This window comes from Callionymus lyra, chromosome 8 (assembly GCF_982586985.1).
Source record: "Callionymus lyra chromosome 8, fCalLyr1.hap1.1, whole genome shotgun sequence".
In the NCBI taxonomy this organism is placed as follows: domain Eukaryota; kingdom Metazoa; phylum Chordata; class Actinopteri; order Syngnathiformes; family Callionymidae; genus Callionymus; species Callionymus lyra.
The window spans coordinates 13,590,307-13,607,331 of NC_141825.1; the positions used below are offsets into that span (position 1 = coordinate 13,590,307).

The window sequence follows — 17,025 nt, forward strand, 5'->3', positions numbered from 1 at the left end:
GGAACGGAGAGTGCGTTTACTGCTGCAACATTACTGACATTATTCCGAGAGTGTTTTGAAAGATTAAAGAAGCAGTTTTAAGGTCGTGATGCAACAAGATCACATCTGCTTCCAGTGTTACATCAAAGTACCGATACATGTTTGAGACGGACGATCCGGTTTTGTAGTCGCGGAGTCGAGTATTCTCTGGTGTCTTTAACGTTGTTTCTTCTTGTCGCAGCCACATCAACCGAAGGACTCAGTTTGAGAATCCGGTCCTGGAGGCCAAGAGACGCCTGGAGCAGCAGAGACAGATGCAGAGTCAGGGGCTCTCTGCTCTCCCGCTGCCCACCATTTACAGAGGTGAGTCGCCATTGTTGACTCTTCCCAGACACACGTCGAGTCACAGCAGGTCATAATAAAAAATGTCTTCCAACGCTGATAGTCTTTTCTGTGCTTTTAAAATCGTGGATTCATTTGTGAGAGTTCTGCCACCGAATGACGCGTTAAAGCATCCATTTGCGTCCCCTGTGAGGATTTGAAGTAGCTCTCTTATAAACTGAATATTTCAACCAGAGAATGTAAAATAGATAACATTTTTAATTGTATAAAAAAAAACGTTTAAAAAGTCTTTGTAAATGTGACGGTTCTCACAGTCATGGGTGTTTCCTTTATATATCAAAGCTTTTATTTTGACGTTTTGAATGCTGTGATGCCAGTGTCATGTCATCTAAAGGCTTAAACTATATACAGAAATAGAAAATACAAATATTGCTTTTGGAACTTTAACCTCCAAAGTCATCAATAGACAAACTGATTTATTTAATCTTGTGTTTGTACATTTGTTTTCCCAAATTCCGTCCAGAGGCGTCATGTCATGTAGAGAGAAAATAAAATGATGTCGAGATATAATTGGACTTGATGAATGAATAACTTGGATGAAGCGTGACTAAAAATAATGAAGCTGGAATCAAGGCCACAAACATGTTTCCTGATCGTGTTGTCTTCTTCTCTCACAGCATTAGTTCATTTTGAATGGATCTGTAGGACTCGTTGTCAGAGCAACAACGTTTCTTGTTGTCAGTGTTTACTTTAAAAAAAAAAAAAAAGCCAACTTGTAGTAGAAGCTCTTTTTTACTCACCTCTATTGTTTGGATTTTATATCCATGACCTCTGAGATGAACTCGCCACATCGCTGGGTGCTAAATAGGAGTTGGCAGAGCGGGGGGGAGGGTGTTGGGGGGCTGAGAACATCTTTGTCCTCGGGGCAGGAGTGGGTAGATCCAGGCTCACACATGAGCAGGAACCAGACTAGAGCGAGATCTGATGCTTCATAAGAGGAAGTATCAACATCTGCGAGCGTGTGTCAGGAGTCGGACTGTAAGGAAGGATGTGCAGCAGGTTAACGGAGCAGTGAAGGAAGCAGATAAACACAAGATGTGGTCACTGGGATGGGATTTGTGATGCTCCCTCAGAGATGGATGGTTCAACAACCAGCAAAAAATCTGCATCAACATTTAAAAAAAATCCTTCTTTAGCTTAAAAAAGATGCAGAACATGCTTAATTTCTGAAGAAAATCTGTTCAAAAAAACATGGAACATATTCCGCTTTAACCCCACAGTCAGTTTCTATTGATTTAAAAACTTTACATTTAAAAAAAATGGCAAATATGCCATCTGTGTTCCTGCAGAGAAACCCTTGTTCACGAGGGACCCGACGCAGCTGAAGGGCAACTTCCTGTCCACGGCCCTGATGAAGAGCAACATGGGCTTCGGCTTCACCATCATCGGAGGCGACGAGCCCGACGAGTTCCTGCAGGTGAAGAGCGTCATCCCTGAAGGACCGGCCGCTCAAGACAGCAAGATGGACACAGGTATGTGTGCGCTCAGGTGTGAGGAATCCACTTTAGTCTGTGATGCTGCGATGGAATGTTTGGAGAGATGATCCACTGGTTTGATCTGTTGATCTGTTAGTGGAACGAGAGGAGTTTAACCCAGACCAGGAAACTGTATTTAAACTACACGACTCTTTGACTGTGCCTCCGAAAAGATCATCATTTACTATTAGTAACTAACCTAATTACACAAATAAAAAAAAAAGAAGTCATCCATAATACATTTAATTAAATGACAACAGCATTTAAGTGACAATTAAGCATTTAACAACAATTAAGTGACAACAAATATATGTATAGGATGAATTATGGTGAAATAAATATTATTTTATAAATGTTTAATACAAAATACAACTACATTTAAAGCATATTCATTTATTGTTGGTAATGATTAAAATAAAATATGTATATATGTAAATATAAATATGTAAAATATATGTAATTTAAGGTCTAAACCTTCTTGAAATATTACATTAATTTTACCTATAATGGAAAGATGATCAAGATGAATTTGGAAAGCAGTAGTTTTTTAATGCAAAAATATATGTAAAGAAATATTTTCTATGAAATAAAGAGAGGGAAATATAGATGGATGGATGGATGGATAGAAAGTACAGTTTAGTCATTTTAAGGTTAGGAAAAAGCATGTTTCTAGGGGAAAAAAAGACAGACATATATAGAAAGAAAATCCAAAATAAATCCCAAATGATTTAAATAGAAGATTATTTTGAAAAAGAAAGTCATTTAGGAACTATTAACAAGAAAAAAATCTAAATTAAAGTGTTTACATTGTTATCGTGGCACCTTCTAGGATCTGTCGAGGATCTTTCTTTGTTAACATAAATGTTAATCTATATCTATAAAGGGCACTTGAATCAGCTTAGTTCTCTTACGGTGCTACAAAGATCTTCTTAAATTGGCCGCCATGATCTTCTCTGTATCTGGTTTAATCCTGATTTTACGTTTTTGTCCTTGTTCGTCTCCAAAGGACAAAAAGACCAAAAACGAGTGCGCTAACTACTCCTTTATAATTCGTGCTACAATAGCGTGAATCATTTTCTTCGTCAAGGTTTTTAATTAGTGCTTTGTACCTCAGATATGAAGACATTTACAGTATTTAAAAAGTATTTTGGCCTTCTTTTAACTCGCCTTCGCATATTTTTTGTGTTTCTGTTTTCGATCGACTAAAAAAAAAAACTCTGTTAAGTCCATGCAAGCATTTTAAAGTGAGAAGAGAAAATTAAAAACTAAATTAGTATATTTTAATCGTGTGTATATCCCTGAGCAGCAGCAGGTACTTCTGCTAGTTACATCGTCATCATTCATTCTTGGATTCATTCATTCTTTCTCTACCACCGTGTCGGGGGTTGTGGGTGGGCTGGAGTGTATCCCAGCTACTTCGGGCGAGAAACAAGTGACACCCTGAAAGACACACACTTGGTGTTCTCCATCAACTGGAGTGCTCGGAGTAAACCCACGCTACATATGAAAGCTATGAAATGATGTTCACGGCGCCGGTGGATGTGATGATGAGGTAACTCCAGGTTACACTTACACCGCGCTCTCTGGACAACATCCGACCGTCTTTAATAATTCAGCGACGCTTAAAATCCCAGTTTCAATCAGTTTCTCTCCACGCTAGAGGTCTTAAAAGATAATCGGCTTGAAGTGGAGTTTCTGTTGCAGCGTGATTATGAGCTGTTGTGATCCAATAACAACAAACAGATGCATTAAAAAATAAGTTTTTATTAGACGGTGAGTCACCACAGCACGCTTCCTCCGCCGCTGAATCAATACTGGAACACGAGCCCGGTCCATATCTTGACTCCGGTGAGTTCACCAGGCGTGGTGATGGAAATAAAAGATTGTGGTGATGTGAGCAAGTGTTGATGGCAACATTAGACAGAGTTACAGCAACAGGTTCTCGCTCTCGTCCTCACGATGGACCCCACAGGTGTTTTTTGCTTTGATTCATGGCTCCGACGTGAGCACTTGGTGATATTGTCTCATGAATTTTCTATGTGGCACCAGAAGGAGTGTTTTAATCTTGGCCGGGATCTTTGTTCCTCTGATCCTCCCTGAAGCAGGAGGAGGTGGAAACATGTTTTTATCCTGGCAGGGACCGCGGCTGCATTCAGGGCATCAGGGGCCGCTCCCTACAAAAGAAAGATTTTTGCAAGTCCTTCGCCAGTCTTTAAAGGAAAAGCCGTCCACCCGGGTGTCCTTGTGACTCCCCGGGAACATGTCTCGCTCATGGTCAGAGCTCTTTTCTTCATCCACCTCTACATCTTACTCACCGACCGCCTCAACCTTCTGCTCTTCTCTCCTCCATGTTCCACAGGCGTCACACGCCCTCAGTCCTCCTGCCAGATTAACGGCCTGCTCGAGGTGTGTGCATGTGACATGCATATACGCTTTAGCGCACGTGCGCGAGACATGGTGCCTCAAGAGGTGTGAAATAGAGGATTTAAAGCGGCGGCATTTGTCAGGGGGACTGTGACTACGGCGCTGAAATCCATAGCTTTCCTCGCGTTTAGACGACACCGGCGCTGACAGAGAATCTGCCGCAGCATTAGTCAGTCGTTCCACCTCTGGTGTCACCACAGACTTTGATCAACCGGCAGGCAGGTGTGAGGATTCTTAAAAGGGAACCAAGTGAAGGTGATTTGTTTGACACGTCCCTACTGACGGTGATAAACTGTGAGGCTGGTGTTAAATTATACTTTTTACCTCTTACTCTGAAATAATAAATCAGTATTAATGTGTCGTAGCACATACTACGGTGGCTGAGGAAGCTCACCACTAATGCAAAAGCCAACAACATTAAGTCACAACATAACAACATTAAGTCACAACATAACAACATTAAGTCACAACACAACAACATTACGTCACAACACAACAACATTAAGTCACAACATAACAACATTAAGTCATAACATAACAACATTAAGTCACAACATTAAGTCACAACACAACAACATTACGTCACAACACAACAACATTAAGTCACAACATTAAGTCACAACATAACAACATTAAGTCACAACATAACAACATTAAGTCACAACATAACAACATTAAGTCACAACATAACAACATTAAGTCATAACATAACAACATTAAGTCACAACATAACAACATTAAGTCACAACATAACAACATTACGTCACAACACAACAACATTACGTCACAACATAACAACATTACGTCACAACACAACAACATTAAGTCACAACATAACAACATTAAGTCACAACACAACAACATTATGTCACAACATTAAGTCACAGCATAACAACATTAAGTCACAACATAACAACATTAAGTCACAACACAACAACATTATGTCACAACACAACAACATTAAGTCACAACATTAAGTCACAACATAACAACATTAAGTCACAACATAACAACATTATGTCACAACACAACAACATTAAGTCACAACATTAAGTCACAACATAACAACATTAAGTCACAACACAACAACATTAAGTCACAACACAACAACATTATGTCACAACACAACAACATTAAGTCACAACATTAAGTCACAACATAACAACATTAAGTCACAACATAACAACATTAAGTCACAACATAACAACATTAAGTCACAACATAACAACATTAAGTCACAACACAACAACATTAAGTCACAACACAACAACATTATGTCACAACATAACAACATTAAGTCACAACACAACAACATTATGTCACAACACAACAACATTAAGTCACAACATTAAGTCACAACATAACAACATTAAGTCACAACATAACAACATTAAGTCACAACATAACAACATTAAGTCACAACATAACAACATTACGTCACAACACAACAACATTACGTCACAACACAACAACATTAGGCACACAACACAACAACATTAAGTCACAACATAACAACATTAAGTCACAACATAACAACATTAAGTCACAACATAACAACATTAAGTCACAACATAACATTAAGTCACCACACAACAACATTAAGTCACAACACAACAACATTAAGCACACAATACAACAACATTAAGACACAACACAACAACATTAAGTCACAACATAACAACATTAAGTCACAACACAACAACATTACGTCACAACACAACAACATTAAGCACACAATACAACAACATTAAGACACAACACAACAACATTAAGTCACAACATAACAACATTAAGTCACAACACAACAACATTACGTCACAACACAACAACATTAAGCACACAATACAACAACATTAAGACATAATACAACAACATTAAGTCACAACATAACAACATTAAGTCACAACACAACAACATTACGTCACAACACAACAACATTAAGCACACAATACAACAACATTAAGCCACAACACAACAACATTAAGTCACAACACAACAACATTAAGTCACAACATAACAACATTAAGTCACAACATAACAACATTAAGTCACAACACAACAACATTACGTCACAACACAACAACATTAAGCACACAATACAACAACATTAAGACACAACACAACAACATTAAGTCACAACACAACAACATTACGTCACAACACAACAACATTAAGCACACAATACAACAACATTAAGACACAACACAACAACATTAAGTCACAACATAACAACATTAAGTCACAACACAACAACATTACGTCAGAACACAACAACATTAAGTCACAACACAAGTGCACATTGTTTGTTTGTGGCATCACGACAAAAGAGAAATGTTGATATACACACAAGGGAGTCAGAAGATCACACAGAATTGACCCGCAGACCTCTGCTAACTACAAGCTGAGATACACACACACAGTCTTTTGTGTTGTTTGACATTTACGTGCAGACGCACACATCGATCTCTTCTCTCCACTTCCACGAGTGTTCAGCTGGTATTTGTGTTGCTGCAGATGATTGACAGCCGGAGCAACAGACGGCACTGAAGCTGAGATCTCCACTCAAGCGTCCTCCATGTGCTTCTTCTCAGGCGACGTCATCGTCTACATCAACGACATCTGCGTGCTGGGAACCACGCACGCCGACGTGGTCAAGCTCTTCCAGTCCGTCCCCATCGGACAGAGCGTGACCCTGGTGCTGTGCCGAGGCTACCCGCTGCCCTTCGACCCCGAGGACCCCAACGCGGCGTCCAACGCGTCGATGACGCCCATCGGGCTGGAACACCGGTCGCTGGTCGTGAACGGGCGCGGAACCTACGACCCGTACCTGGAGTACCTCTCGCTGAGCTCCCAGCTGCCGGGTCAGGCCCTGGCCCAGGCCGGGGGGTCTCACCCCGGGGACACGCATCTGGACGGCTCGTCCCTGCCCCCCACCACCCCGGGCTCTTCCTCCGCCCTCACGCCCCACGACGACAACGTGTCCATGGCCTCGTCGGGCACGGCGGGGGTCGCCGGCGCGGCGGCGCAGGCGGAGCTGCTGACCGTCACCATGGTGAAAGGATCGGAGGGTTTCGGCTTCACCATCGCGGACAGTCCCACCGGACAGAGAGTCAAGCAGGTGATGTTTGCGTCTGGATCCCGTAATAATTAGTAAAAAAAAAAAAAGGCTCGAGTCGTAGATCCAGCGAGTGACAGTGTCCCGTCAAGTGTGAAATTCAAGTCGTCAGTTGAGTTTCTACAAGCAGGCCCGAGGCCGAGATGAGACGGCAGGTCAAACAAAATTTAATTAGTTCAACACAGTGCGTGAGATTGAGATAACAAACACAGACTTTTTAATTCCCTGGTACGGTCGTCAATGTGCAGAAACTTTTCTACTGACTCACAGACGCCAGAACACTTATTACTCATGTCTTGAAGGAAGATTGTGCTCTTCAGACTTCATGAGTTTCACAGGACAGAACGAAAGAGGAACTTCATACCTCTAGTAGAAGAACTCACATTTCTCCAAACCTTAAAACTCTTCAATGGCTGCCAGTTTCTTTCAGTATCAATTTTAAAATTCTGGTTCTTACTTTCAGATCTATTCATGGTCAGACTCCTCCTTACATAAGTGATCTGATCCAGCCTTACACCCCAGCTCGGGCTCTGAGGTCTGTGGATCAGAATCTACTGATGGTTCCTGAACATGCTTCAGGTCCAGAGGAGAGAAATCCTTCCAGGCTGTTGCTCCTAAGCTTTGGAACGATCTTCCTCTTCCTCTGTGTTTGATGATCTACTGACTCCTTCAAGAAACATCTTAAGACACTTTTAATTGTTTAGGCTTTTCCTTGATTTTCTGGAACTCCTGTTGTGTTATCAGTTTTATCTTGATCTTTAAAGTATATACTTTATTGAATATTGTTTTGATTATTTAAGCGCCTTGTGACCCTGGTCTGGAAAAGCGCTATACAAATAAAAATTACTTACTTACTTACCTTCAATAGGTTGGGTCTGAAAACATACCTAGTACCGTATGCTACCTTTTACTAGTTTATATCTAGTTCTGACATTCATTTTAAAAAACAAATGTTCTAACCATATGTTATAGATGCTTGACACCATGCATCTGACAACATGTTTCTAATCTTTAGATTGTTCCATATATAATATTTATAATTTATTTAGTGACACAAATAAAGATAAAGATATTCATACATATATCGTCACAAAATATTTATAGTGATTATTTTAAATGAGGGAAAAACAAACAAGGAGCAAATAACACATATTAAAAAGTCATATGTCAATATTAATGCGTAAAAGCCTCTAGGAGGCGCTACAGCTAGAGAGACAGGTGGACGATATTTATTTTAATGAAAACACCAAAAAAAGAACATATGGTGCTAAAGCTGATCGATCTGACTTTGGAAAAAAGTCAAGTCAAGTCAAGTCAAATTGTATTTATAAAGCACGTTTAAAAACAACCAAGGTCGACCAAAGTGCTTTACAGGTTCCCAAAAAACAGGTCACAACGACATCAACACACACAAGAAACGGAAGCAACAGGGGTCCAACTCAACATGTATTAAACCCCAGAATAAAAGTGCGTTTTAAGAGACTTTTTAGAAAGTTCAACTGCTGGGCACTTGGTCTAGGCAGGGCATTCCAGAGCTGAGGAGCTGCCACTGCAAAGGCCGTGTCTCCTCTGGTCTTACGTTTTGCCATAGGAACATCCAGCAATAGCTGGTTGGCTGATCTAACAGATCTAGCTGGAGTATGAATGTGTCGCAGTTCAGCTGAGCTCAAGTCAGGAGGCGTTCGGCAGCATCCTGCACGAGTTGCAGACGGGACATGAGTGTTTTGTCGATCCCAGAGTAGAGAGAGTTACAATAATCCAGCTGTGAGCTGATAAAAGCATGTATAACCCTCTCCAGATCAGTGGGGGGAAGGTAGCCTTTTACCTTCGATAAAACTCTTAATTTATAAAAACTGTTCCTGATGAAGGAAGTGAAGATGCTTCATGTGAGCTAGACGTCTTTAAATCTATGGTGGGAAGTTGGAGACGGCAGCGCAAAGAACTAACTCCATTTCAGAGGTAAACCATTTGACAAAGATTGTTATTTTTATCTTGCCGTTTTACTGCCGTGTTATACACTCTGGTCAGAAAAACACATTTATTTATTTAAGTTTTTAAAAATGTTTCTGTGTCTGTGTTAACATTTTATTTTACAATATGGACACCTGAGGCTTATACTGTAGACAGGTGCGACCTATAGATGTACTTTTTCAATTTAGTTAGTGAGGCTAATGGTCTGGTGTCCTCTATAGCCAATAAAATTACAGTATATTGTTTGATATGTATCCTTATTATATTTTGTTGGTTTTGTCTGGTTTTAAACCTTATATTATTTTAAATTATTGTCAAGAACCAATCATTTATGTTCTGAGTATTTTATTCATGGCATTTTAATTGTAAGTAAGTAAGTAAGTTGTATTTATAGAGCGCTTTTTCCAGACCAGGGTCACAAAGCGCTTAAACAATCAAAACAATATTCAATAAAGTATATACTTTAAAGGTCAAGATAACACGGAGAACAACACAGGAGTTCCAGAAAATCAAGGAAAAGCCTGCACGAATAAAAACGTCTTCAGATAAAAAGTCAAACATGCATTCATCATTCCCATCTTGTTCAGGGCTCAGTTATGGTGTAATACTTCATTTACATCAACCGTATACTCACTTCCATCAAGCCTTACTTGACGATCGGTTGACGTTGGCAGGTGCTGGAGCCTGGCTCGCAGGCCGCCGCGGGTCTCACTGAGGGAGACTTGATCCTGGAGGTGAACCAGCAACCTGTGGCCGCGGCCGGACACGGCCGTGTGGTGGAGATGCTCAAAGAGTGTCCTGTCGGAGCCGAGGCCACACTGCTCATACAGCGAGCCGCCACAGGTGAGCGATGAACGTCCGGACCGTCATGTTATCGTCGCTGCTCTTGTGTAACTTTTACTGCCTTAATTCTCTTTGATCTAAACTGTGAATACTTGTTACCAATTGTTCTCAAAACTCTCTGTGTTGTCGTCATAATCGTTTTTCTTTCTGCACTAAATGGTGCAATAAGTCCATGTCGCACTGCAGGAACACTGCTAACATCACACCAGAGTTCAGAGTTTCTGGCTGCGCTTCGTTTCCTTCCACACCAACTCGACATTCCAACATTAATCTGCTCCGACAGACTGTGTATTTAGATTTGTGCTTCTTTTTTTTGGTCGGCATTTGTAATGAGCCGCTCAGCAGCGCCTTTAATTCTCTGCATATGTTCGGCTTCAGAAGAAGGCTAACGGGGGGTCACATGCCCCCCGGTCTCTGAGCATAAATCAAAACGGGAGGAAGTGGAGGAGAATTCTATCACAAAGAAGTTTCAAGTGCCAGGACAATAGAGGGCTGCGAGCTCGAAGGAAATTAAGTCGCTGGCTAATTCACTTCCTTCTTGTGGCTGTGCAGGGTTTTCTTGTTCTTTTGTTTGTCCGAGTTCAAACATCACTTGAAGAGACGACAGATTCCGTGACTCCTGGATTGGATTCACTAAACCTCACGGATGTCTCATAGATTTCAGGATTAAGTTATCAGGTTAACCGAGATTGTGTTATTGGAAGTGAGCAGTTATCGACTTTACAAAATGCTGACTTGCAGGTTTACTTGTTTGAATCCTGTTGTTTGATCAAGACTATTGACGACCTGGTTCGAGGTCGAGGTGTGTAACATATTGTGTTGGTCGAAGACAAGTGTTGTGTTGGTTATGGCTAACGTTCTGTTTGTTTAAGAGCATTTGACTCTGTGACGGTGCAGATCAAATTAAAACCATTTCTTAATGTGTAAAGTAACATTGACACATTTTAAAGATAGAAGAGGTAAACGTTGACAACATTGTATTTTAAGAACAGTTTAAGAGGGTTTTGCTTAATTAAAAGCCCCTCAGACAACATTTAAATATAATTCTTACATTATTCAAGAGCTTAATTGATCCATCTATAAAATACTTTCAAATTTTAACCAATTTCATTTTCACAAATCCTATACAGTATAACTGTATAACATTAAATTACAGGTTTTTCTTAAATATCTTTGTTTCTGCCTGCCCTGCACTTTTATATACCACCTGGTAACACTCTTGTGTTCTGGCTATTACAAAGACAAGTGGCATGGCTGGTCTGAAGCAGGAGAGTTCTAACACAATCAGATGGGATTTTTCTTTTCACTTTTTGGTTTTCAAAGGTGGCGAAATGTAAGCTACACTACAGGCTCTTGACAAAAATCAATGAACAATAAAACCTACCCAGCATTTACTTCAGAAAACATATAGTTGCCTCATTTACAGACAGCACAGGTGAATTATTATTATTATTTTTAACACACATTCTGTAGTAAGTCTCTTATTTTTTATTATTTGTAGTTTTGGGGCGAAAGGCGACCTTGAAAAGGCAGTGCCGCCGAGCTAACCATAACGTCACTGTCGTTCACTGGCATTTAAATCTCCCCCTCTAACCACTCTGCTGAGATGACGTTGGTCAGACTTCAAAAAGGCTACGGGCTCCCACAGTTTGTCCCGCACTCTTAAAACCAAAACAATTCAAAATATCTATTTTATTTCATGTTTTTTAGAAGGTCCTTGTACCGTAATTAGTCTATTTTTGTTTGTTATTCAACTGTAATGTAAAATGAATTATTCTTATTCATTATTCATATTTGAACCTTAAGTCTGTAAATAAAATCTTTTTTAATGTTAAATTGATTACATTTTAACATGAGAAATAAACATTTAATGTTTACTTTTTTTGTGCATCATGTTTTAATTGGGTGGATATCTAGTAGTTACTGCACAGTAAAGATGAATATATCTGCTTTACAAAAAGTGACACTTAAATAAAGTAAAATGTCATATTAATATTATGCCTGAGGTGGAATTTTGTCATTGTTCTACCTGACAATTACCACAGAGATCTATTAAAATGAGAGTCGGTGAGACTTGTCATGTTCATTTTAAACATGACATATTGAGTTTTGAATCACATTATGTGCAGATATATCCATCTTAAAAAACAAAGTGGCTCCACTATGTCATCACAGAGCAGGTCAAATGTGCTGCTGCATATCAACTGCATGAAGACGACCCCTGGTGGCAGACTATGGAACATAAGTCACATGAGGCACCAGAGAATACACAGCAAATTGAGCGATGATGGAGCAGCAGCATGCAAATAAAAGTGTCTTTGTAAGTTCTGAAGCAGACAATAACTGCCCCTCCCCCGATGATGCTGTCAAGCTCCCCAGCGCCCATCACACAGAGAACAACCCCTCTGGGACTCTGATCCTGACACATCAGGAACATTCCTGACTCTGCAGGCGGTGAAATGAACAAGGTCCTCTGCTCGTGACTCAGACGTGCAGAATGTCAGGGGTTCTGCGGCGCAATTCCGAGTTCAGGTGGCGGCAGAGAACACAACTGTCGGTGTGTGACGAGGTGTTAGACTTCTGTGGGTTTTGTGTCTCGCCTCGGAGTGGGCATCCAGCCAGACTTCCACCGAGCTCTAGACATGTTCACGGCTCGGTCTCCTGACATCTCAGGTTGACGCCGAGCCAACCACAGTCCAGAAACCTTTGGCAGCACCGATGAAGACGCCCATTATGGATGAGGAGAGGGAGGGAAAAAAAAAGGTGTCGGTTGCTCGCAGGCGGAACCGAGTGCCATCCAGAACTCAGCAGGCTAGTCTGCGAGGTTGCCCTGCCAGACTGGCTGACCACTGACCACTCTTGAGAGGAGCCACGTGCAGCCCTCCAGCACTCGTACATTTGTGAATCATCAGCATTCATATGGGCGCGCTGCAGTTCCGGCACATATGCCACTGAATTGTATTAGCATTTAAATGAAGCCTCTGTGAGGCTGAAACACGGGCGGACAATCGCCTCCCAGCTCCAGCTAATTTCCTTCTCCGGGTCATTAAGAGATGTTTCCTGTGAAAGACTTATTAGGAGCCCTAAAGGCTTCCCTCAAGGCCTGTATTCCCCACAGATTTGGGTTATTAGCAGCAGAGTCTCCCACAGAGGGGCTCCTCGTGTTCGAGTCCTTCAGCACCACGGACAGCTCCTCTGAACTTCCATCCGTTTGTCTAGATTTCTCCACCTGAGGGGGGTTTTCTTCTTTGTTCCCACCGTAGAGTCATCCTCTCGGTTACCCCAAGTGCTTAACATGTTATACATACTTCACGAAAATTGAACATTTACCTTTAATTCATCATAATGTTCCACTTTGCTCCGTGTCTTGAGATCATGACGTTTACATGCCAGTTCCATATGGAATTAAATCAGTACCATCAGAATAATAAATGACTGAAGTGAACTATATTGAAAGTTATATACTTACTTACTTACTATATTATTAATGGAATAATTGAATTCATTAATTTGTATATTAAAAAGATTGAATTTTCTTTGAGTAATTTAATTTAAAATGTTGAATATTTTCAGAAATATTTTTTAAACATAGAGTTTTAAATGAGTCAATCTTCAAAATGTAATATTTATTTTAATTCATAGTCCTTCAGATTAATTATAATTCAGCCAGTCATAGTAGTATTAATGGAATTACAATATAAAACAAATATTTACCTTGAAAATGATTAAAGGAAATAAATAAAAATGTAACCTTTTTTACAGATGTCAGAATAATTGCTGACTCCAACCTTCTCATGTATGTATTTGTTTGCTAATGCTCTGCAGATGAAACATCACACGGTGTGTGTAGAGGTGTGTGTGTGTTAATGTGTTATACAATCTGATGCCGCTAATGATGTAATTATGTGGAAATATCTGCAACAAGCAAACATGCTTTTTTTTAAATAGCTTAATGAAAACACAACATTCATGGGAGTTTAAATCATTTTAACATTTTTCTTCCTCTCCCTTCAGGCCACATCTCTCCATGGAAAACCTCCAAACAGGTATTTGGGCTTAAAGCACTTGTGTGTTTGCTGCTTGTGAATTGAATGTGTTGAGAGAAGAAAATAGAGCAAGTGTTTGCAGCAGACGAGTGTGTTGAAGCAGAGAGGGGAGACGGTGGCGTGCAGGATCAGTGTTCGTCACAGTGACTGTACAGCCTCTGAGGTGTTTCTCAGAGCGATTGTGAAATGAGCCGGTTTGTCCCGAACCTGCTCCTGCTGCGGTTCAGCCCGGGACAGATGGAGGAGACGCCGCCGCGGTCGAGCAGCACCTGTTACTGCGTCTTTCATCAGTCGCAGCCTCTCTGGTGATGAAGTGTTCCTGGAGAACAAAGGATGGACTCCAGTCGTCCATCAAGCCTAATTAATAAGGCCAAGCGCCGCGTGCATCAGTCAAGTATCAATCACAGGAATGAAGATGACACTCGAGCAGCACGAGACGAGAGAGCTTTAGACCCAAATGACCTCCTCGATGAACAAATATTATCACGTCCTTTGGCACATGATGAGGATCAGCTCCTCATAACTCAGGACGAGCAGTTTAGAAAGTTCTAATATCCTGTTAGGGTGTTTTGGGGTCTTGTGGCGGCATTAGCGTTCTGAAGCAATATAAAGAATGGCTGAGCTAAAAGGTGTGGATGTGTTTAGCTTTAATGGTTGTGGCTGTGACCCTTAAGTGGGTCATGGAGAGGTTCACAGTGGGTCACAGGCATTTTTCCTAAGAATAATTGCTTCGTTTTCACCATTTAATTCTTCACTTTTTTTTAATAAAACGTTGACCGCAAATGCTTTGACGCCCAGTCAACCAATCACAGCTACTTTTGACGTAGAAACATAGAACATTAACATTTTACATATAAAATTGATTCCTTCCATTTCCCCAAGAAACCGTTTTTGTTGCTTTCTTGATAAGTTCTTAACTAGGCTGGCAGCAGCTGGTGTGTATTTCCTGAGGAAAACTCCTCGAAGTGGTGTACAGACATTGTAGAAGGTCGTGAATGACAAACAACGGCTCTCTTGCTGGTTTAAGCTCCGATTCAATCACCGTGATATAAATGTGAGGTTAAATCAGGCTGATATTGTTTTATCTTTAGTATCTTAAGAGTTTCATCCCCTCAACAAATGATCTGTTCCCTCAGATACCAGACCAGTGGGACCCCCACGGGAGCCCTCAGGCAAACCTCTCGGGCCCAGTCTTGCCTCCCGGTACTCCTTTCCCCAACCAGCCGCAGCTCCGCACCTCAGTACCGGACTCCACTGAAGGTTTCGACCTGAACAAGCCAGACCCGTACGACCTGTACGAGAAGTCCAGAGCGCTCTACGAAAGCAGACGTGAGTGTCTGGACAAGGGAGTCGGTGGCTTTCGCGAGGCAGCAGGCGTTTAAAGTCCATCTTTTCTTTCAGGCCCCGACTACGAGGAGGTAGAGGTTCATCTTCTGAGGGAGAAGACCGGCTTCGGGTTCCGCATCCTGGGTGGAGACGAGGCCGTGCAGGCTGTGAGTCCGGACGCCCGTGACAAGGCTCGTATGGGACGGGCTGGACCCCACATTGATTCAACCACATGAAGTCATCTCACCTTCACATCACACGCATCCTTCACTTATCAGTGCTGGGCAGAGTTCTGCCTCTTTGGGTCGTCCCTGCTGGTCCCTAATGTCACCATAATATATATTCAATTTGATGAAATTAAAGTGGCATCCTTGGGAAGTCTTACCTCTGATGATTTCATCTGAGATAATCTCAATAATGGATCATTTTTGATCTTGAATTCCACAAGACATTAAAAAAGTTTTTAATGGTTTATGCCAATCAATCCTGGTTTCCAGCAGTTTGAAAGGTACCAGTTTAGCACTGTTATAGTGTCACAGTGCACTGTAGCAACTATCTTACCTACTTGATCCAATGCTACTGCAATGTTCAAGAAGATATTTGATCACCTGGATCAAATAAATAAAGGGCGATAATATTGCGAACAACAAACAAACGATATGGGTGGGAAGGAGCCGCTTGGCAGGGGTCTGCACTCTCCAAGTGCTTCTCTAGTTTGTGGTAGCATGAATTGAATCAATTAAACTGCACTCTTGTTCCTGCCTCTGCTGGTTTTCTTTATCTTTCTCTATGTGTTTATTGATTTTCTGCTCCGTAAAATGGAGCTTTTGTGGCGACAGTGACAGTGAAGCGACAATAATAATGGTCCAGTAATTGTACCTTGTCATGTTCTGACTCGTAAGTGGTGTTTAGATGGATCAAATCATTTCTGTCGTGTATATAAAAAAAAAAGCTGATGTCCGGGACGAGCCTGTAGACTGCCCAGTACGATACTCACCTCCACCCTCAGCCCCGAACTGACACCGACACCCACAGTACCTCCCATACTGAATGAAGGCCTTGTGGTAACGTCTCTGAATGTCAGCATGATAAAACAGAAACGGGTCTAATCCATGGAAAACGTAGTGGACGCCTGTCTGGTCCTCATCGACGGCTTCGCTGACGTTGACCGTCTCTCAACAGATCGTCATCGGGGCCATCATCGAGAACACCCCCGCCGAGCGCGACGGCCGCCTCAAGCCCGGAGACGAGCTCATCTCCGTGGACAAGAACGTGGTTGCCGGGAAACCGCACAAATACGTGATCGACTTGATGCACGCGGCGGCTCGCAACGGTCAGGTCAGCCTGACGGTGAGGAGGAGAGTGCTCATGCCAGGTGAGGAGGTTTTATTGTTGGATGGAGTTAAACACACACACGGAAGGTGACGGGTCACACCTTCGGGAC

General features: G+C 41.5%; 1 protein-coding gene across 2 annotated transcripts in view; it reads left to right on the top strand.

The window, feature by feature from the left end:
* The window catches only part of magi2b (membrane associated guanylate kinase, WW and PDZ domain containing 2b), a 99,444-nt gene that overhangs the window by 70,202 nt on the left and 12,217 nt on the right, over positions 1-17,025 (top strand). The window contains exons 8-15 of one of the 2 annotated variants that reach the window (XM_087796733.1): positions 221-342; positions 1,671-1,853; positions 6,872-7,398; positions 10,041-10,209; positions 14,224-14,255; positions 15,392-15,584; positions 15,657-15,772; positions 16,764-16,956. In XM_087796733.1, coding sequence (XP_087652859.1) covers positions 221-342; positions 1,671-1,853; positions 6,872-7,398; positions 10,041-10,209; positions 14,224-14,255; positions 15,392-15,584; positions 15,657-15,772; positions 16,764-16,956 — 1,535 coding nt within the window. The remainder of the gene's footprint in view (positions 1-220; positions 343-1,670; positions 1,854-6,871; positions 7,399-10,040; positions 10,210-14,223; positions 14,256-15,391; positions 15,585-15,656; positions 15,773-16,763; positions 16,957-17,025) is intronic. The other variant, XM_087796734.1, reaches the window with a different exon arrangement.